At 36.6% G+C, this 23667-nt stretch overlaps 1 protein-coding gene across 1 annotated transcript; it reads right to left on the bottom strand.

Annotated features, from left to right (window-relative positions):
• Positions 1-1215: 1215 nt before the first annotated feature.
• On the bottom strand, positions 1216-23131 carry LOC143623630 (BTB/POZ domain-containing protein At1g50280-like). Its single transcript, XM_077094480.1, has 3 exons — positions 22865-23131; positions 21331-22443; positions 1216-1939 (listed from the first exon to the last, which is right to left on the bottom strand). The coding sequence occupies exons 1-3, from the start codon at positions 22931-22933 to the stop codon at positions 1421-1423; spliced, it is 1701 nt and encodes a 566-aa protein (XP_076950595.1). The 5' UTR covers positions 22934-23131; the 3' UTR covers positions 1216-1420.
• Between the last annotated feature and the right edge of the window lie 536 nt (positions 23132-23667).

Raw genomic sequence — 23667 nt, 5'->3', positions numbered from 1 at the left:
CGACGAGTCAATTCAATACCAGAAAATTGCAAAAAGAAGTGACAAAAGAACAAAAGTTGATGTTCAAGAAAAAGAACAACTATGTAAACAAACCCCACATGTCCCAGATGCACCTAAATGATATTCTCCATTCACATGCCCACATTCCGTGATCCAAATTCTATAGCATAGCGTTCATCAGTTCATTTAGTTTTTTTAACAAACACTTGGTAAACATATTTTGATCAAACAAATTGCAAACTGATAACAGGCTTTGTTGTTACTGAATAAGCAAACAGTCATAAATACGGACGAGTTAACCAAACATTAATATATATATATATATATATATATATATATATATATATATTAATATATATATATATGTTTATCCAAACACTCCCTAAATTTAAATGGTCCTTACATTACTAACTAAGTGATAGATGACAACTCATAATATTGGAGGTCTGTACATGGGACATATGATCTTTGGTACATAGGAAACTAATTGGTGGACCACAGGTCATCATTTCTTGTTCTTCAACATATCTAAAAGTTCGTTCAAATAATACAGAACAGACTTGTTCATTGGGCGAGAATCTTATTGGGTTTGCGGGTTAAAATGTTCAACCTGAGCACGACTCATATATTTGTTTGTGCCAAAAGCATCAACTTAGTTTGGGCACACTTAAAATCGTGTAAACTTGACCCGACCTATTTATCTAAATGTGTCAAACGGGTTGACGGGTAGTAATCAAATTGTAAAGATGTTAAGTGGTTGTAAAATATATTGATGGATCAAACATGCTAAACAGAACGGGTCAAAGTGTTAAACATGTCAATCCAAACACGACATATTTATTAAACGAGTTAGATATTATAACTCAAAACATGATAATATTCATGTTTTTTAAGAAATTATCACCCCTCCTTTTTCCCCCAAAACCCCGTGTATAAACATAGACGGTCCACCGGCCTTAGATATTTTATAATAAGCAATGGTATCTAACATTGGTGTTAATTAACATTTCTTTTATTTTTCTTTAAAACGACTAACTCATGCACTCTTTAAATCTACACCAATGTAGCCCTCAATACCTAATTTACCACACATCTTGACTAGTCTACCCGCCTTTTGGTAACAAACTAACAACCGTTACCTATAAGTTCTATAAACCATGCTTGAAGCAGTTAAAATCCTTACCATTCACATGTTAATACACAACTCCAAATCACTTAAGAAAACCCGAAGAAAAGATTTATTGCCCGTTTACTTGCATATATACAAGAAATCAAACCGACAACTCCAAATGGAAAACAATTGATCAAACCCGGGCTTCAAGCAATCAATATACATAAAAATCACACTCAACATATTTTTATATGCTTGAACACCAACAAAAAAAAAACATATTTAAACCAGAAAGCTTCAAAAGGGTCGTCAACACAATCTTGGCAATGGTCTACCATGAGACGAACCCAAGAGCATGACACGATCGCCCTTAACCATTCTAGACATCTGACCCTTCATCTCCCTACAAACCTTCTCCAACTCCACCACCCTCCATTGCATTCTTTGCAAGTTCAGTTTCACCACACCATCATCAAGTAGATCCTTATCTTGATCATATCTTGAGCTGCTTCTAGAGCTTTGATCCGGTGAATCGTAGTGAACATGATCATGTGCACCATTTTTGTTGTAGAGGACCATGAGTTCTCTACTGCTTTTGGTCAATGGAGTTTGGTGATCATGGTCGTTTACGTAAGAGTAATCTTGATGGTTATCTTCTGTATAAACCGTTGGTATGTTGGAATGTTGTGAAACAAGTGCTTGGACCGCAATTCTTGGTGGGATTCTTGGGTTTTTGGCTAAGTCTTTGCATGCTTCTAAGCTTAGCTTCTCGTAATTTAAGCACCTACATAGCCTTGATCTTTCTTCCAATGACAGGCATGGGTGTGACTGCAGATTCAAACACCTTAATGTTAGAAACCGATAATAATACGCTAAAAGCTCAGCCAAGTCTGAGCTATACATATACAACTTGACTTGGTTGGCAAAATAAACGAGCCTATCATTTATATGAAATATGATACATGAAGTCATTATAAAAAGGAAAATTATATTTTAATAATCCAAACTATGACTCAATGATCGATAATAATCTATGATACAAATTTAACCACTGACAGTTCTAACTCTCGCTTTCATTGCTAAGGTATCCTGGTAGCATAATAATCAGAAATTTACAATTGATTTAAATTTGGTTTACATCTGATTTTTTCTTGTATGTTTGCCATTTTCATTCATAATCGTCATTGTTGTAAGCAGAATTGAGTCAAAACCAAATGTAAATCAATGACGATTATACAAGCTAGGACCGCCTGTTGAATCTAAGTGGAGCCGAAAAACAAACTGATGCAAATCAAGAACTTATCTTGATTAGTTTGCAGCACAAAAAAAACCAAGTATTACTTCTTATTATTGCTGTACGTACAGCAAAGAAACAAATAATACTACTTCTTGACTTTGTTATTCACAATTCAAATAATATCCCACTGTTGCTTTAGTCGAACAAAAACAAAACAGAGAACAAACTTCTAGTTGGGCTGCACTATTCCAAATTGCACACACAAAAACCTTCAGTTGTTTTTATTAGGAAAGACGAACTAAAAACTTAATGATAACATCAAATACCAAAGGCTTATATAGATATCCTTTGGCCTAGTCCTACTCAAACTCAAATACATAATTTGAATCTAACTCAAATAGGTTTTAGGATAAGACTAACTTAATAAAAATAAGACAAACTTATTAATAAATAATAAACGAATTATTATTTAAATCTCCTCCAAGCCACCCCATGAGATTTACCGAACCGCCCTTAAATATCGTCTCGTTTAACACTCCCTCTCGATATTTGCTTCCTTCATTCCCAAGCGAGTACAAAACTTCACTAGCTTCTCCTTTGGCAAACTCTTCGTGAACATATCAGCAGCTTGCTCCAACGTGTTAACGTATTTAAAATCAATTTCTCCATTTAACACTTTCTCACGAATAAAGTGATAATGAACTTCAATATGTTTCGTATGCGCATGAAACGTGGGATTCTTAGCCAATAAGATTGAAGACACGTTATCCCCATACAAGGTTACCTTCTCGTTCTTACCTTGATTTAACTCGTTTAAAAAACGAACCAGCCATACGCACTCTTGCGCAGCCATAGTCGCGGCCCGATACTCCGCCTCGGTAGTTGAAAGTGACACCGTAGGCTGCCTTTTGCTACACCATGTAACAACACATGAACCAATCAAGAATACATACCCGGTAGTACACCGTCTCGTTTCCGGATCTTTAGCATAATCGGCATCGCAAAACCCGATTAATTCCATACTCGACTCCCTCTTAAACTTAACACCATAACTTGGAGTCGACTTCACATACCGCAACACTAACCGAGCAGCTTTAAGGTGCGGTTTTCTTGGGGCTTGAACGAATCTACTAAGCACACCAACGACATACGCAATGTCGGGTCGAGTCAAGGTCAAATAAATAAGACTTCCAATTATTTGCCTATACATGGTTACTTCTTCCAACTCTTTTCCTTCTTCGGCTCGTAGAGACCCGTTTGGCTCAATGGGTACCCGTATCGGTTTGCAACTTTCCATACCGAATTTCACCAAAAGATTAACGACATACCGATTTTGGTGAAGTATAAACCCATCATTCTCGTATTCGAGCTCAAGACCCAAAAAGTGCTTTAATGTTCCCAAGTCTTTCATGAAAAAACGAGTGCACAGATTCGTTTTTAACTTCTCCACCACGTAGACTAAATCACTGGTTATAATTAAGTCGTCGACATAAACGAGGACAACGGCGGTTTTGTCACCTTCGGCTCGGACGAACACACTGGCATCGGCTATTGTGACATTCGTCAATTTCGGGTCACTTTTGTTATGTAAACCCGACCCGTTTGTAACCCGAACATTTCAAATATATAAAATATTGGATCTTGTCATTTAAAATATATAAAATATATAAAATATTGTTTTTTTATATTATGCATTGTTTGACCATTTAAACATACCCATTTTTATGCAAACCATAAAAGAATCTTTATACCCAACCCTTCACTCCTTCCCTATATATACACACCCATCTTCTTCATTTTACTCTTGCTACATCTCCAAAAAACTCTCTCAAACTCCATAGATTCAAGGTTGTTATTTCTTATGTATTTTTGAAGTTTTGACTTCTCAAGTCAAACTAACTATAGTCTTTCATTCTAACTTGTTCATCTAACATTACTAACTCTTGAATATGGTGGTACAACATATATATAATACACACCCCTTGTTTCCTTTATTTGTTACTTCACCGACTTTGGTTGGTTAAGTTTCGAATGTCATAAGGCAAGGCTTCATGGAGGACTTCGTGTTCTTGATATATATTTACACGCACATAACTTATTATACATATCACTTATGACTAACTTCTAACCCTTTAGTTTGTTCATCTTATTTACAAGTTCCATGGTGTGGGTTTGTATAAGACTAACCTTGGTTTAACCGAAACTAGTCCAAACCGGAAACCGAACTTTTGTTTACTAGTTTTGTTAAAATAGTTGTTTAAACATGTTTATTGCTAGATTTGAGTTTCAAAAATCATTTTTACAAGTTCTTTGATATTAAGCATATGGAATCCATCTATGAACTCGTTGGGAGATGGAAACCGAACTAAACTGAAACTTTTGCTTAAAAGACTTGTAGTTAACTTTTTTTGTTGTAAAATTTAAGTTTTCTTCATTTATAAACCAATATACAAGTTCTATGATATTTGGGCATGTAGAAACCATCTATGAACTATTTGTGAGATGGAGACCGAACTATACCGACTTTTACTCGCTTAAGACACACAAGTGTGTTTTTAGTTATCAAGACTTGTATATTTCTTTAAAAAATAGTTTACAAACTGATTTTAATTATTTTTCTTAAGTACTTGGAATAGTTGGATCCAACTTGATCTCATAACATAGTTTGGACCGACAAAACCGAACACTCGCTTAACGTGTGTTGTTAGTTCTAAACAATAGATCTACGTACTTGGTTAAGTGTTAGTATGCTTTAATGAGTTATCTCATAACAATTAATATTTTGGAAAGTTGACTTTGGGTTCGACCATTCGTCAAGACCCGAACCGACAACCCGAACACTCGTTAAAAACCCGTTTTAGTATCTTTAGCCTAATGGAACTTGCATTTTAGCATTTTCCCCACCTTATTACTTAACATTGGTTAAGTAAATATTAAGGTTAGATACTTTAACCCGGTTTTGAGCAAACTTACATTTTTTAAAAGGGTTATTATTATAAATTCTTAAATAGTTACATTTTAAACCTTGAACTTTAATTGATTAGTTTTTGCAACAATTATTTTATTTAAAGATCTTCAAGACAACCTTTCTAAATCCAAGACTTTCTTTTATTTAGGCTTCATACGTTAAACTCGTCGTTCCGGCAAATCTCCAAATAATCAATCTTTCAAGTTTATTACTTGAACGTGAGTAGCTTCATACCCCGTTTTCTATCTTTTATTTTGGGGGTGACATTTCAACTTATTTAAACTAAATGTTTTATACTTGGGTCTTAAACCACAAACGTTGTTGTATACCTTACTTGAATAATTGCTCGATTTGGTGTTCTATGCTTATTTGACTATGTGTTTATCGCTTTTGGATGGTTGAACTATAAATCCTAGACCATTTGGCAACCCCTCATGGCAATGTGTCGTTAACGTAATGCAATTAACGATAACTATAAAATCCTAAACTATTTGGCAACCCCTTATAGTTGGGTGTCGCTAACTTGTTAGCGATAACTATTTATCCAAGTTTATAGCTATTATTTATGGTTTTGTATACTAGTTTTGTGGCTTTTCATACTATATATCTATTGTTCAAACTTATGAATTGCTCACCAACCTTTGTGTTGATAAACTTTATTTTATAAAATGTTACAGGTTTGCATCTAGGTTGATTATGGAGTTCGGTGAAGAAAACATCACAAATACTGTTAGGATATTAGCAAAAATGAACAATATTTGATTTGCTATATTTTGTTATATTTTGTTGTATTTGAGTTATGAATATTTGGTTATGTGACATTTTCGATGTTGTGAAATGAAATGAGTTTGTTAAATATTGTCGCTTTAAATAGTGTCATGCGCTTATGAGCAATCGTTGCACCCCGGCATGTTCCGCCGCCTTTGGCCGTGGTGTGACAGATTGGTATCAGAGCCATGACAATTAAGATAGTTGGTTAGACGTAACGACCTAGAATTGTTATGCTTAGGGTCCTATACGTGTGTTCATACGTGTTTACTCTATCTAATTGTTCATATCGCATGTTTATTTATTAACTTGTTTAAAATTCACCAATATCCTAAATGATCATATACACACACTTTCATAGTATTTCCAAGGTATCCTTACCTTAAAATGCAAAAAGTAGATTTTCATTGTGTTTTATGGATTACAAGATTAACTTGGATCCCGTTGTTTCAAATCCCTTAAAGGTTGCGTTTATTTCGGGTTTGTAGCCATCATAGGAAACGAGAAATTATAAAATGACCATTTGAAAAAAAGATTCCAAGAATCGAAGGTGATTTACTTACCTGGGATGGTTGAGTTATAATGCTCGTTTTCTAGGCCATAAATCGTGTTATAAATGTCAATACTTTAAGTAGTCGAATGCGAGCGTTCCGGTCGCCATCCTAATTTTCGGTGTTAAAACAATAGAACTACGGTGATTTTGTGGACTAGTGTTTTGACATGACGTTGTATCTCGATTTATTGTGTTATTATCGTTATTTGAGTCGAAAACATGAAAAAGTTTCGGTGGTTCGTACACATGTTGTGACTCCAATATGTTGTTTTATAAAACTTTTTAGTGTTGGAATATCAAGTCATGGTGGTTCATGCACGATTTTTCCAACTCTATAAATCTCAAAATCTCAAATTTTTAAGCTTTAAATTCTCAAAAAAAAAAACCATTTACTATTGTTTTCGGTTTTGTTATTTATAAACAAAGGTTTATATTTTATCTAACACTAACATCTTCTCCATACTAACTCTAGGATTCACAAATCAAAAATCGAAATCTTATTTTATTTTATACACCTTTGTATTTATTTCCTTTTTACCCAAAAACTTATCCCATTTTCTTTATAATTTTTTTAGCATGCCTCCGCTAAGACGCCAACCGCGCAAGAACTCCACTCGACGTATGGCCGCCATCATCGCCAAGCAAATGGCCGCTGTGATTCCCGAACTAATAACCCAAATACAAGCAAACCAACCCGCACCCGTTGTTGCACCTATTGAGCCCAAACCCGCATCCTACCTGCTTAAACAATTTACTAGTGCCAACCCGTCCGAATTAAATGGAACCAACTGTGCGACTACATTGTTGCAGTGGTTCGAATCTGTGGAGAATGTGTTTTTACACAGCGAATGCCCCGAAGCGAAAAAGACAAACTTCGCTTCAAGCATGTTTAGGGGAACCGCCCTAACTTGGTGGGGTAGTGTCATGCACCTCCAAGGTACGGATATGTCCATGGCTCTTCCATGGGCCGAGCTCAAGGCGCTGATGAAGAAGAAATTCTGTCCTAAACACGAGCTCCAAAAGCTTGAGGTAGAATTTTGGGACCTAAAACAAGAAGGTGGTGATAACGCCGCTTACTCGCTCCGTTTCCACGAGCTAAGCGTTCTTGTACCTCACTTGGTCACCCAACCGAACGTGAAATTGACAAATATATTGGGGGTTTACCGATGAAAATCCGGGACTCAGTCATGAGTAGCAAACCCGCGAACCTTGAGGAAGCCATCACGTTAGCCGGTTGGCTATCGGAAAATCACGTGAAGGAGGGTACCCTAACCCTCAAGAAAACAATCGAGAAAGCCAAAACCGAGCCCGCTCCCCAAGCCAAGATTGAACCCGCACCACAAGCTATAAACTACTCCAACTCCTCCCGACACAACAACAACAACAAGAAGAAACCCAAGACTAATTACCGAAACTTTGCCGTCACCCAACCTCAACCACCACAACAAGCCCAAACTCTTCCCCAAAACAGAAAACCTTATATTGGTAACTCCCCACTATGTAACACTTGCCAACTTCACCACCCAACGAACTCGCCGTGTCGCCATTGTACCATTTGTAATCGATTTGGTCACTTCCCCAACACATGCCGATCCACCCAACGAAACCAACCCAACCAACCTAACCCACCAACCCAACCGAGAAACTTTCCCCAAAATGCCCAAAACCGCTATGCACCATACCCATCAAACCAACCCCAACAACCCCGAGCTTGCTTTAATTGTGGTGATCCCAACCATTTCCGCCAAAATTGCCCACGTTTATCTTTTGCCAACCAAGCTCAAACCGTAACCATACCTTATTACCAAACACAAGCTTACCAAGTTCAAACTTACCAACCCCAAATTCCCCAACTCAATGCACCACTCATCCAACCCATCCAAACAATCCAAGCACCACCTCCACCTCCACAATAAGCACATCAAGTCAACCATGGTAATCAAGGGCGGGCGTTTATGATGAATGCAAATCAAGCTCAAGTGGCAAAAGATGTTGTGAACGGTATGTTTTTGGTGAACTATCATTTGGCTTCTATTTTATTTGATACCGGTGCCGATAGAAGTTTTATTTCTTTGAAATTTGAGTCGAAACTTGCGATGCCTTGAACTAAGCTTTCCCGACCGTTCTCTGTTGAAGTCGCCAATGGCAATTCTATTACCATCAATTCCGTCGTCCGTGATTGCTCTCTTATTCTTTCTAAGCATAAATTCTCCATCGATCTCATCCCGATGCAAATGGGTAGCTTCGATGTCATAGTAGGCATGGATTGGTTGTATTTGCACCGTGCCGAAGTCGTTTGTTTTGATAAATTCATTCGCATTCCGCTTGTCAACGGCAAGGTTCTTAAGGTCTTTGGAAATACAACGTCTCGAAGGCTAAATCTCATGTCGTGTTCTCAATCGCAAAAGTACTTACGCCAAAAGTACGTTCCGTTTTTAGCTCTCTCGGTGACAAAAGACAAAAAGTAAAGGAAGATCCAAGATATTCCTATTGTTCGTGATTTCCTTGATGTCTTTCCCGATGATGTTACCGGTCTTCCTCCCGTTCGTCCAATTGAATTCCAAATTGATCTTGTGCCCGGCGCGATGCCCGTGGCCAAGGCTCCTTATCGTCTAGCCCCGTCGGAAATGCAAGAACTATCAAACCAACTCGAAGAACTTTCCGATAAAGGCTTCATTCGTCCAAGCTCTTCTCCTTGGGGCGCTCCTGTTCTCGTCGTGAAAAAGAAGGATGGTTCGTTTCGTATGTGCATCGATTATCGAGAACTCAACAAACTTACTATTAAAAATCGTTATCCATTGCCACGTATCGACGACTTATTCGACCAATTTAAAGGCGCAACTTGTTTCTCCAAAATTGATCTTCGATCGGGTTATCATCAATTGCGTGTTCGCGAAGAAAACATTCCAAAAACCGCTTTCCGTACTCGATATGGACATTTCGAATTTTTGGTTATGCCCTTCGGGTTAACAAATGCACCCGCGGTGTTTATGGACCTCATGAACCGCGTTTGTAAACCATTTCTTGATAAATTCGTTATTGTCTTTATTGATGACATCCTTATCTTCTCTAAATCCAAAGCCGAACATGAACATCATTTGCGTTCCATTCTCGAGCTCCTTAGAAACGAACAACTTTATGCCAAATTCTCCAAATGTGAATTTTAGCTCGAGGAAGTTCAATTTTTGGGACATATCGTAAACGACAAAGGTATTCATGTTGATCCTGCTAAAATTGAGGCTGTTAAGGATTGGAAAACTCCAACGACTCCCACGGAAATTCGATCCTTCCTCGGTTTGGCCGGATATTATCGGCGTTTCATTCAGAATTTTTCCAAGATCTCTTTGCCTCTTACCTCTCTCACCCATAAGGGACAACCCTTCGATTGGGGTTCGAAGCAAGAGGAAGCCTTTTGTACTCTCAAGGACATGCTTTGCAATGCTCCTATTCTAACTCTTCCCGATGGAAACGACGATTTTGTTGTATTTTGTGATGCATCCCATCAAGGACTTGGTTGTGTTCTCATGCAACGTGGTCAAGTCATCGCATACGCATCAAGGCAACTTAAGGTCAACGAGAAGAACTATACGACTCACGATCTCGAACTTGGTGCCGTCGTTTTCGCTCTCAAAATATGGAGACATTACCTTTATAGAACAAAATGTGTGGTTTTTACCGATCATAAAAGCCTTCAACACATTTTTGACCAAAAAGATCTCAACATGAGACAACGACGATGGGCAGAATTACTTAGTGATTACGACTGCGAGATTCGCTACCACCCCGGTAAAGCGAATGTTGTCGCCGACGCCCTAAGTCGAAAGGTTAATGTTAAATCCGTTCTGCTTCTAAGCGTCATTGTTCAAACCGATCTTCAAATTCGTATCCTTCAAGCTCAACGCACCTCCGTTGAGGAAGGTAACATGTATGACGAAATGTCATGTGGAGCCGAACTTCAACTCGAAGCCAAACCCGATGGTCTTTTGTATTTTCTCAATCGTTTGTGGGTTCCCGATCGCGATGACCTTCGTACTTGTATTCTCGACGAAGCTCATAATTCGCAATATTCCGTTCATCCCGGTGCGAATAAGATGTACTTCGATCTTCGTGCTACCTTTTGGTGGCCGGGTATGAAAAAGGACGTAGCGTTGTTTGTATCTAAATGTCTTACTTGCTCGAAAGTCAAAGCCGAACATCAAAGACATTTTGGTCTACTCTAGCAACCACCGATTCCCGTTTGGAAATGGGAAGACATTACTATGGACTTTATCACCAAATTACCCAAAACCCGAAAAGGAAACGATAGCATTTGGGTGATCATCGATCGATTAACCAAATCTGCTCATTTCATTCCGATCCGCGAGAAGTATTCTGTCAAGCAGCTAGCTCAAATCTATGTTCGGGAAATCGTGTGCCGACACGGTTTGCCATTGTCTATCATCTCCGACCGCGATGCCCGTTTTACCTCTCATTTTTGGCGTTCACTTCAAGAAGCTTTGGGAACACGTCTCGATCTTAGCACCGCTTATCATCCTCAAACGGACGGTCAATCCGAACGTACAATCCAAACACTCGAGGATATGCTACGAGCATGTGTTCTTGATTTCGGTGGGAATTGGGATTCTCATCTTCCATTCATCGAGTTCTCCTACAACAATAGCTACCACTCTAGCATTGATGTGGCTCCTTTTCAAGCTCTTTACGGTCGTAAATGTCGTTCCCCGATTTGTTGAAACAAAATCGGTGAAGCTCAAATCACGGGACCCGAAATGGTCCAAGAAGCCACCGACGTCATTGATCAAATCCGTAAAAATCTCCTAACCGCTAGAAATCGTCAAAAGAGTTACGCCGACAAACGGCGAAAACCGATCGAATTTAATGTTGACGATCTTGTCCTTCTAAAAGTATCTCCTTGGAAGGGGGTAGTCCATTTTGGAAAGAAGGGTAAACTAGCTCCTCGTTTTGTTGGTCCTTTTAAAATTCTTGAGCGTGTTGGGAAAGTAGCATATCGACTTGAACTACCGCAAGAACTTGCCGGTGTTCATCCGACATTTCATGTTTCGAATCTCAAAAAGTGCCTAGCCGAGGGTAATCTTCATATACCCCTCGATGAAGTTCATGTTGATGAGTCTATGATTATGGTTGAACGACCCGTTTAGATTATGGATCGCAACGAGAAGAAAACCAAACGTAGTCGTATTCGGTTAGTAAAAGTTCGTTGGGAATCACGGCGTGGCGCGGAGTTTACTTGGGAGCGACAAGACGCAATGAAAGAGAAGTATCCACATTTGTTTGCATCGTCGTCTTCATCTTAATTTCGGGACGAAATTTCCTAAAGTAGGGAATACTGTGACATTCGTCAATTTCGGGTCACTTTTGTTATGTAAACCCGACCCGTTTGTAACCCGAACATTTCAAATATATAAAATATTGGATCTTGTCATTTAAAATATATAAAATATTGTTTTTTTTATATTATGCATTGTTTGACCATTTAAACATACCCATTTTTATGCAAACCATAAAAGAATCTTTATACTCAACCCTTCACTCCTTCCCTATATATACACACCCATCTTCTTCATTTTACTCTTGCTACATCTCCAAAAAACTCTCTCAAACTCCATAGATTCAAGGTTGTTATTTCTTATGTATTTTTGAAGTTTTGACTTCTCAAGTCAAACTAACTATAGTCTTTCATTCTAACTTGTTCATCTAACATTACTAACTCTTGAATATGGTGGTACAACATATATATAATACACGCCCCTTGTTTCCTTTATTTGTTACTTCACCGACTTTGGTTGGTTAAGTTTCGAATGTCATAAGGCAAGGCTTCATGGAGGACTTCGTGTTCTTGATATATATTTACACGCACATAACTTATTATACATATCACTTATGACTAACTTCTAACCCTTTAGTTTGTTCATCTTATTTACAAGTTCCATGGTGTGGGTTTGTATAAGACTAACCTCGGTTTAACCGAAACTAGTCCAAACCGGAAACCGAACTTTTGTTTACTAGTTTTGTTAAAATAGTTGTTTAAACATGTTTATTGCTAGATTTGAGTTTCAAAAATCATTTTTACAAGTTCTTTGATATTAAGCATATGGAATCCATCTATGAACTCGTTGGGAGATGGAAACCGAACTAAACCGAAACTTTTGCTTAAAAGACTTGTAGTTAACTTTTTTTGTTGTAAAATTTAAGTTTTCTTCATTTATAAACCAATATACAAGTTCTATGATATTTGGGCATGTAGAAACCATCTATGAACTATTTGTGAGATGGAGACCGAACTATACCGACTTTTACTCGCATAAGACACACAAGTGTGTTTTTAGTTATCAAGACTTGTATATTTCTTTAAAAAATAGTTTACAAACTGATTTTAATTATTTTTCTTAAGTACTTGGAATAGTTGGATCCAACTTGATCTCATAACATAGTTTGGACCGACAAAACCGAACACTCGCTTAACGTGCGTTGTTAGTTCTAAACAATAGATCTACGTACTTGGTTAAGTGTTAGTATGTTTTAATGAGTTATCTCATAACAATTAATATTTTGGAAAGTTGACTTTGGGTTCGACCATTTGTCAAGACCCGAACCGACAACCCGAACACTCGCATAAGACACACAAGTGTGTATCTTTAGCCTAATGGAACTTGCATTTTAGCATTTTCTCCACCTTATTACTTAACATTGGTTAAGTAAATATTAAGGTTAGATACTTTAACCCGGTTTTGAGCAAACTTACATTTTTAAAAAGGGTTATTATTATAAATTCTTAAATAGTTACATTTTAAACCTTGAACTTTAATTGATTAGTTTTTGCAACAATTATTTTATTTAAAGATCTTCAAGACAACCTTTCTAAATCCAAGACTTTCTTTTATTTAGGCTTCATACGTTAAACTCGTCGTTCCGGCAAATCTCCAAATAATCAATCTTTCAAATTTATTACTTGAACGTGAGTAGCTTCATACCCCGTTTTCTATCTTTTATTTTGGGGGTGACATTTCAACTTATTTAAACTAAATGTTTTATACTTGGGTCTTAAACCACAAACGTTGTTGTATACCTTACTTGAATAATTGCTCGATTTGGTGTTCTATGCTTATTTGACTATGTGTTTATCGCTTTTGGATGGTGGAACTATAAATCCTAGACCATTTGGCAACCCCTCATGGCAAGGTGTCGTTAACGTAATGCAATTAACGATAACTATAAAATCCTAAACTATTTGGCAACCCCTTATAGTTGGGTGTCGCTAACTTGTTAGCAATAACTATTTATCCAAGTTTATAGCTATTATTTATGGTTTTGTATACTAGTTTTGTGGCTTTTCATACTATATATCTATTGTTCAAACTTATGAATTGCTCACCAACCTTTGTGTTGATAAACTTTATTTTATGAAATGTTACAGGTTTGCATCTAGGTTGATTATGGAGTTCGGTGAAGAAAACATCACAAATACCGTTAGGATATTAGCAAAAATGAACAATATTTGATTTGCTATATTTTGTTATATTTTGTTGTATTTGAGTTATGAATATTTGGTTATGTGACATTTTCGATGTTGTGAAATGAAATGAGTTTGTTAAATATTGTCGCTTTAAATAGTGTCATGCGCTTATGAGCAATCGTTGCACCCCGGCATGTTCCGCCGCCTTTGTTCGGGGTGTGACAGCTATTGTAGGAACAAATCCATTGAGTTTAAAAACTCATCGATCTTACCGAACCAGGCCCGCGGTGACTGTTTTAGTCCATAAATTGCTTTCTTTAACTGACAAACATAATTAGGAAAAGTTTGACTTACAAAACCTCCCGGCTGATCCATGTATATTATACGATCCAAATCGCCATACAAAAACGCATTACTAACATCCATTTGCCATAAATCCCAACCTTTGCACGCGGCAATAGCTAAAATTACTCAAACCGAAACGAGTTTAGCTACGGGACTAAACGTATCCTCATAATCGATCCCATACTCTTGTGAAAAACCCCGTGCGACTAGTCGAGCCTTATATCTTTCTATCTACCCGTCGGCTCGCCTTTTAATTTTAAAAACCCACTTACACGAAATCGGTTTTACATCACCCGGCTTCGGAACAAGATGCCAGGTCTCGTTACTGGCTAAAGCATCTAACTTTTGCTTCATGGCTTCCATCCACTTAGGATCCCGTAGAGCCTGCTCTACGGTTTCGGGTTCACGTTCAGTTTCTTGACTAACAAGTAACGCGACGTTTGCATACCTCGGGTTCTGTTTACTAACCCGTTCGGACCTCCGGACAGCCAGTACATCACCTTCGGTATTAACTGGTACAGCTGAGGTGCTGGTTTGACCGTTCGTTTGACTAACTAACGACCCGGTTCGCCATGGATCAGAACGTGGCCTGTTTCGTGTTCCTGAAACAGGTTCGGTGTTAAGTTTTTGTTCAGATTCTTCTTCTAGATCGTTGCCACCAAACTGAACCGTAACATACTCATCATACTCTTTTTGTAAGTCATGTGTGTCGGGTAAGACTTCCTTACTTGGTGACCACCATGATAAGTTTTCATCAAATATTACGTCCCGAGACACATAAATTCGCCCGGTACTAGGCTCACAACATCGCCACCCTTTCTTTTTATTATTGTAACCAACAAAAATACATCTCGTTGCCTTTTTCTCCAACTTGTGTCTGAGATGACCCGGGATGAACACGTAACACAAGCATCCAAAGACTCGAAAGTAACTAACATTCGGTTGGATTTTGAACATCTTCTCGTATAGTGACTCGTAGCCCATTCCTTGTTGTGGCAATCGGTTACTTATAAACGCATCGGTACACATTGCCACCACCCAAAATCTCCCCGGTACATTTTTGTTGTGCATCATGCTTCCGATCATGTCGGTTAGAGTGCGATTCTTTCTCTCTGAAACCCCATTTTGCTCGGGAGTATTAGAACACGTTAGTTGGCATTTAATTCTATTTTCTTTTAGAAACAAAGAAAATTCACGGGATGTATATTCGCCTCCGTTATCGGAACGAAGACACTCGATGCTCCTCTTTAGATCCCGTTCGGCTTCTAACTTGAAATCTTTGAAATGTTCAAACGCCTCGGATTTCTCTTTCATGAAATATACCCACAAATATTTCGAATAATCATCAATAAATGATATCATATAACTCATACCTTTAATTGACGGTTGTTTCACCGGACCGAACACATCGATATGAACTAGCTCGAGAGGGGCTTTAGCTCGATAACTAGAGTTCTCAAACGGTTGCTTATGAGCCTTTCCAAACTGACAACCGCCACACACCACATCCGTTTTTACTTCGAGTTCGGGTATTCCGCCACCAACTTCTTTTTCACGATTAAATGAAGTTTATCATACCCGACGTGGCTTAAACGTTGATGCCACATATCTGCGTTTAGATTCTTTTTCACCTTATTCACATACGAAGTCCCGGCAGACAATACATAAACCGAGTCTTTCTTTCTCCCTTGAATCACCGGTATGGATTTAGTTTCGAACTTATCAAAAATACTCACCTCGTTTGGCCCGAACAGAACATATCGTCCGGTGTCAGTGATTTGAGGAACCGACAACAGGTTCTTTTTCATACCGGGAACATGAAACACGTTTTCAAGAACAAAACCACTTTTCTTGGAATCTGATGAGAGATCAACCTCACCAATATGAGCTATGCCGTGTCGCGAATCATCAGCTATAACTACCACCTGATTACCCTCGTACTTAACCGTGTCCTTTAACCGCTCTTTTTCACCCGTTAGGTGATTCGAACAACCCGAATCAACAATCTAATCATTTAACAAATTTAAAGCGGGTTTCACCGTAACCATTAACGCATGAACTTCTTCAATTCCGGCATAATGAGCCTCGGCATCCCAAGGCTCTTCAGTTCGATTTTGCGTTGTCGCGACGTTTCCTTCTTCAGTTGCACTCGCTGTACAATACTTTGCGATGTGTCCTCGCATGCCACAATTATAACACAAACGTTTTAAACGACAGACGTTTACCCCTTTTATTGTGGTTCCAATTCTTTCGATCAACACTTCCTTCCTGTTGGTTTTGTTCCTCGGGTTTATTCCCTTTGTTGAAGTTGTTCGATCGATCCCACGGTTTCTTTTTGTTGTAACTGTGGTTGGGTTTGAACTTTCCTTTTCCTTTGCCCGCAAACAAAGCCTCGTTTTCTTGCTTCGGTACAGCGGAGACCGACACACAAACCATCTGTTTGGCTAAAGATTCCTGTTCGGATAATAAATTTTCAAATTCCGAGAGTGACGGTTGAGTCGGCCAACCTTGAACAGCAGCGACAAACGACTGAAATTCCGGCCTCAACCCGTGAATAATAATCCGTTTCATCCTCGGGTCTCCGATCCTTGATTGCTGATCTAAATCGGCAATCTCGCGACAAAGCGATTTCACTTTACGGAAGTACTTTGGAATCGTCATATTTTTTTTAGTAACCGAAAGCAATTCGTTTTCAAGAAGTTGTAATCGGGTGTCGTTTTTCTTCATGAATAGTCGTTCAAGAATATCCCATGCATGCTTCGGTGTTTCGGATTCTTGAAAGTGATCTAACAACTCCTCTTCGACTGTTGTTTTTAACACGAACAACGCTCTCCCGACTTTACTCGCCACTTCCCGATGGCACCTCCAGTGTCGTTTCTTGGCACCTGCGTTTCGGTTCCGTTGGTTACCTCCCAAAGGTCCTGACCTTGAAGGTATGACATAACACATGTCGACCAAACCCGGTAATTAGTTTGGTTCAAACGCTTGATTCCGGCGACAAACGACGTATCGGCCATCATTTCCTTCTTCATCGGCTTCTTTTCTCACCACTTCGATCGACTAAACTCGATTACGTACTGACGTTCGGTGACCGGCTCTGATACCACTTGTTGAATCTAAGTGGAGCCGAAAAACAAACTGATGCAAATCAAGAACTTATCTTGATTAGTTTGCAGCACAAAAAAACCAAGTATTACTTCTTCTTCTTATTGCTGTACGTACAGCAAAGAAACAAATAATACTACTTCTTGACTTTGTTATTCACAATTCAAATAATATCCCACTGTTGCTTTAGTCAAACAAAAACAAAACAGAGAACAAACTTCTAGTTGGGCTGCACTATTCCAAATTGCACACACAAAAACCTTCAATTGTTTTTATTAGGAAAGACGAACTAAAAACTTAATGATAACATCAAATACCAAAGGCTTATATAGATATCCTTTGGCATAGTCCTACTCAAACTCATACATACTTTGAATCTAACTCAAATGGGTTTTAGGATAAGACTAACTTAATAAAAATAAGACAAACTTATTAATAAATAATAAACGAATTATTATTTAAATCTCCTCCAAGCCACCCCATGAGATTTACTGAATCGCCCTTAAATATCTTCTCGTTTAACACCGCCATCATTCAAATTGATAGTATGGATTAATCGGCAATGTGTGTCATAGTTGGTTATCAAAAATCATTTTTCCAAAAAATAACTCAAAAGTTATATATTTTGTTATATATTTAATTAATTTATAAGTATAATTATATTTTTATTATTATAATAGTTACATATGCGTATAATTAAATATATGGTAAATAATAATGAGTATAGTCGAGTTGAATCGGTACGTGAAAAACAATTAACATATTAAGCTCGAGTTTTCGATGTAGAGCCCAAAACAGTTTTTAGAATGAACCAAGCCAAGCTCCTACGGAAAGTACTCATATACTTGCATCAAACTATCAATTTAATGAGATAAAATAATTTAAATGGGGTGTACGTGGTAGAAACTAGAAATCAATGTCGGGTTAAAAAGTAGTGTGTGTGGAGAGATCATGTATTCATGTGGCTGTCCACTGGATTCTTCGGCCATTTACTAATTGACAGACAAAACTGTCACACAAACACCCAGTTACAGAATCCTTTTTTGATTCCTTTCTCACAATTCACGTTCCTATAATTTATTTCTTCTTCTTCGTATTATTATTATTTTTTCTCAAATAACTACGTTTTAATGCAAAATGGTAAACTTTAGCAAGACAGTTATAATTATTATTAACTAGTTTTTATCTTCCGTATTACGGGGATTGTTTAAATTTTTCGTTTCTAATATTGTGAATGTATTTCTTGGATTTTAGTTTATTTATTGTAAGATTTTAATTTAATAATATACTTGAACCTATTTTGATTAATTTATGTTGCGTTGTGTTCATTTTTTAATGCAACATTGAATGAATTATCTATTTAATTTGTATATTTATTCGTTTATGTTAATTTGTTATAATTTGGATATTATTTTGTGAAAATTTTCATTCAAGTTAAACTTAAAAGAAAAAAAATCGTGTAACTAAATCCATATTGAGAAATTAAATTATGGTTAGATTACGGAATTTGTTTTAAATTGTACGTTTCTATTATTTGTATATTTTTGTATTTTAATTTTATTTACCATAAGGATAATATAATATACTTAGAGTTTGATGATCAAAGGGTTTCATAAATAAATGAGATGTTATAACATGTTTAAAAGTTATCTGGGTTTGATGAAACCCATGACCGCTTTTTTCTTTTACTATAAAATTGTTTCATAGTTATAAATAATATCTTTTTAAAAAAAATTGGATATTAATTTTTAGTATATTCCTATTTTATAGGATTTTCATATCAAATATTTGGTGAAATTAATTTTTAATACAATGAGATGTTATAATCCGTTTAATGACTACCTGGGTTTGGTGAAACCCATACCCGTGAATTCGGGTCAAATGCATAAGAAACCACAATTTACAAATAAAACAATCTGGTGGCTTGAGAGAAAATAGGGAGGTTTCGTTTATATATATTCAAGATACATTTGATTTTAACATAATACAACAATTGCAACTACGGGTGTAAACGAGCCGATCTGAGCCCGAGCTCAACTAGGCTCAAGCCCGACTTGTTTAACTTACAAATAACTCGAGCTCAAGTTGTGAGTAGTTTTCAAGCTTGTGCTCGACTCGTTTATTATTAATTAATTTATATATATATTTACAATACAATATTATAATTATAATTATAATTATAAATATATAGTTATTTTTATCATGGTTTTATATATAATAATTAGTAATTAATATAATTTAAATAAGTAATTGGCTTGTTAAGCCTCACTAGCTGGCTAAAACTCGATAAGTGAAGCTCGGACTCGAGCTCGTTTAAACTCAATTTGATATTTTTACGAGCCGATCTCGAATAGCTCGCTCGCAGCTTGGCTCGTTTACACACCTAAATTTACAACACCATATTTAAAGATAATTGCTTAGTTATTAAAATCAAGGTTTATTCATGTAATTAAGGATGTTTTTTTAGTATGTGACATTTTGTTATGAAAATAACTATTTAATATTCACCACAAGTACTAATATATTAACTTTTGATGGAAAAAAAATATATAATTGAAAGTGAAATATAAGATTATTTATAAAAACATATATAAAATAATTGAAAGTGAAATATAAGATTATTTATGAAAACACATATAAAATAATACTAGTTGAAAGTACATTCCAAACACTTGCTCAGCCACTACACACGTAGCTCGAGGTGTCGGGGCTTCAGCCGTCCGTGACGGACTGACTGTTCATGGCTGGCTAATTACCTTTATATCCCTTGAAACATCTTTAATTAGTAATAAATAAATTAAAAATGTACACTAAATTAATATAATCCCTAATTACTCTTGAGCCCACAGTCTTTTAGTATTTTTGTACATATTGTATGAACAAGAAAAGGCCAAATGACAATAATGGCATAATGCCACCCCTACAGAATAAAATGATAGATTAAAGAAAACCATAAATTATATATTAAATTTATATTAGAAAAATATGTTAGGGTCAATATATTTCTAGACGGTACATTATAAATTTCAAGCATTTATATATACTTATCTTTTTATGAATACAAAAAAATAAAAATCACACATCTATAAATAATTATGATAACCAGATACGTTATACTAGTTGATACCTCACCGACTAGTTACCGATTAATAGCTAGTTGATCAAAATCAGTTAAAATTGAAAAAACTATAAATAAAATTTGGTGTATAGATATATATATATTTGAAAAAATTTACATAAAAATATTTTAATCTGATTAATCACGAATCCATACCCATCGCCCAATTAGCAACTAGTCATATATTAAACGAGTCTCTCCATGCATATATGACATGTAATCTAGTGGATTATTTATCAAACATCTAGAGTCGGTTAAAAAGTGAAAGGCATTAGAACTACGTATAAAAAGGGAAATAACTATATATCTTGTCACCTCTCTTGTTTGTAGTTTATGTTTTGTCTCTATGCTCCTTATATTCGGTCCATGGTTTTCCCTCGAGTTTTAAAATCTTTATTTTCCCATTTTTTTCAAACATGGCTATATAAGTAGGGCTTCCATAAGCTAATGTTATTTTATAGACCACAAAATTTTAATACTAAATCAGATGAAAACATTTTATGATGTTTATTGCTAACTTAGAGAGTAACATAAATATATTCAGACTTTGCTACCACTACGCTAGAAACCCTTTGATCGTTGCTTATTAGTAACTCTGATAAAACCGTATTTCTATCATTTTAAAAGTTTTTAAAAGTAATTAACATTTACCTCAAGATATATATCAATGGCTTTGTAGACCCCATCAAAGCAATCTCTTGCACAATCTGGCAAACTCTCAGCAACCCCTAAAAACTTTGATATCTTCAAGCTTTGATCTGGTGCAATCTCCCCCAAGTATTTATCAACCAACCCCCCAACCTTCTTCATTCTTTCCAAATACACCCCCTCAACTTTATTACTCTCTCTTATCAACCTCAAAACAAGATTCACATCATACACACCACTTGACCCATTATTACTCACTAGCAAATCATCCACTTTTGCTTGATCAAGCATCCCACCAATCAACCTCTCCAACCCACCTCTACATTCTCTACTCAACCCAAAACTTGACACAATCCTTAACACCCAAAACAACCCTCTACAAGAAAATGCACTCTTTCCCATTAATATCACCCCATAGACCGCGGTATCCGCAAGGCCGCCATACTCACTCTTCGAAAACGCTTGTGTTTTCGACTGAGACGCGGTTTTTAGGTAATGCAGGAGGAATCTTGTGAGGGTTAAGCTATTGTTATCATTCCCATAACCACCTAAGGCTTTTACAAACCTTTCTATAATAAAAGGGGGCAAAGTTGTCATATCATCATACCACCGTAAACCTTTGGAAGATGAACATGATGACAATCTTAACAACGTCCCGGACTTCACCGTGCTGTCCGGAGACGAGGACGAGGACGAGGACGACGAATGAAATAAAGTGGCCGAATCCGAGTTTTGGGTTATTTTGATAATAAGATTAGATATAAGCTTTTCTATGAGACCGAAAGAGTCTGCATATTGAATGAATGGTGTGCAACTTTTGAGACAGTCACGGACGTCCGTGAAGGACCAGTAGGATATTCGGTCGAAAAGATGGGTTGTTTTCGGTAGGAGGGTGTCGCTCATGGCTAGGTAAATAGCACAACAATGAAGAAGTGAGACGTTTGTGAGTGTAATATTTATTTCGCCATTGTTGTAGCAGAATCTTGAAACTAATTCAAACCCGTCTGACCCACCCGGGAAATCGTTGATCTCGATTCCGGTTTTCCTGATCTGGGTTCGTTTCTTTTCTTTCTTGATCAGCTTCCTTAACTTCCCTGAGTATCTTGATATTGTTTTCTGCAAAAAAAAACATAATTAGTTTTCAAGAAACACTGCGCCATTCTATTCTATAGCTACACCACTCCCATCTGATTTCACACTATCAAACGGCCGCCCACAAAATACTCAGACAACCGTTTTTACTAAAAAGATCAAACTCCGAAATTATTAGTCAAAACAGCCATTTGAACCAGTGTGGGATTAGATGTCAGACGGTGTGTATAGCTGACATGGTAAACTGAAACCAGTCAAGCTATAACTACACTCCCCTCATCTTATCTCCACCATTAAATGGCCGTCCACAAAACACTCATCTGACCAAAAAGATCAAACTTTGAAAGTTATTTGAAACAGTGTGGAATTAGATGTCAAACGAGGTGTGTATATAGCTGACCTCATAAATGAAACAATAAGAAGAAGAAGTAATGAGAAGTGGTACCTCGTGGATATAGAATGTATGTTGGCCATTAATATGGACCTGCAAATCACAGAGTTCTGCTGCTGCCATGGAGATTGTGGAAGTGGGAAAGCTAGAGTTGTGTGTAACTCAAATCATGGGTGTTTTTTGAGGGCCACAATAACAATAACAATAATATGAAAAATGAGTTGAGATCACGAGAGTATGCGTTGGCCAAAAACAAGGATATATGAATATCATGTTGTGTAGCTAAGCACATGAACTATTAATTTGGCAACTATGATATAGACTGCCTATAAATTAATTAATGTATATCCGTATATCCATATGTTTTGTGAGTCACGGATTGACGTTTTCCTTTCACTTAATTTATGGTGATTTCAATTTGTGTCATTTTTCTATAATATATAATAAGACAAGTGGGAATTATTATTTTTTGTCTATAGAATATAGGGTACCAAATTGATTTATAAGTATATGAATTTTGCTATCATGTTTAGTATGAAGAGCTAGAAATTTATAGGAGGTATAATATATTTCTTTATTTTGTTTTAATGGTTATACATAGTCAATTAGGCGACCGAATACTTCACTTATTTCAAGCTTTATTATACCTGTTAAATACTATGGGTATATTTTACAAAACTAACTGGTGAACGAAAGCTAGGGACTAATAGGCTGAAAATTGGTAGCTGTAACTTTTTAGATATTTAGGTGTTTAGTAGAGTATCTGGAACTTTTAATTGGTAATCACGTAATATATTAATTTTTTAAAGTTAAATAAATTATTGCAATAACATAGTCAAATTAAAGAGAATAAAACG

Source organism: Bidens hawaiensis, unplaced genomic scaffold (genome assembly GCF_021521415.1).
Source record: "Bidens hawaiensis isolate Kalapana, Puna unplaced genomic scaffold, B.hawaiensis_p1.1 tig00003506_1, whole genome shotgun sequence".
In the NCBI taxonomy this organism is placed as follows: domain Eukaryota; kingdom Viridiplantae; phylum Streptophyta; class Magnoliopsida; order Asterales; family Asteraceae; genus Bidens; species Bidens hawaiensis.
Note: the sequence above shows the minus strand (reverse complement) of the source record. Positions and strands in the feature narration are given on the sequence as shown.

Bases quoted from the DNA above. Each gene is read 5' to 3' on its own strand.
- LOC143623630 (XM_077094480.1), bottom strand. From the start codon at position 22,933: ATGGCAGCAGCAGAACTCTGTGATTTGCAGGTCCATATTAATGGCCAA. The intron at 22,444-22,864 runs GTACCACTTCTC...TTTTTTTTGCAG, and splicing joins ATACATTCTATATCCACGAG to AAAACAATATCAAGATACTC. The intron at 1,940-21,330 runs GTAAATGTTAAT...TTGAATCTGCAG, and splicing joins CCATTGATATATATCTTGAG to TCACACCCATGCCTGTCATT.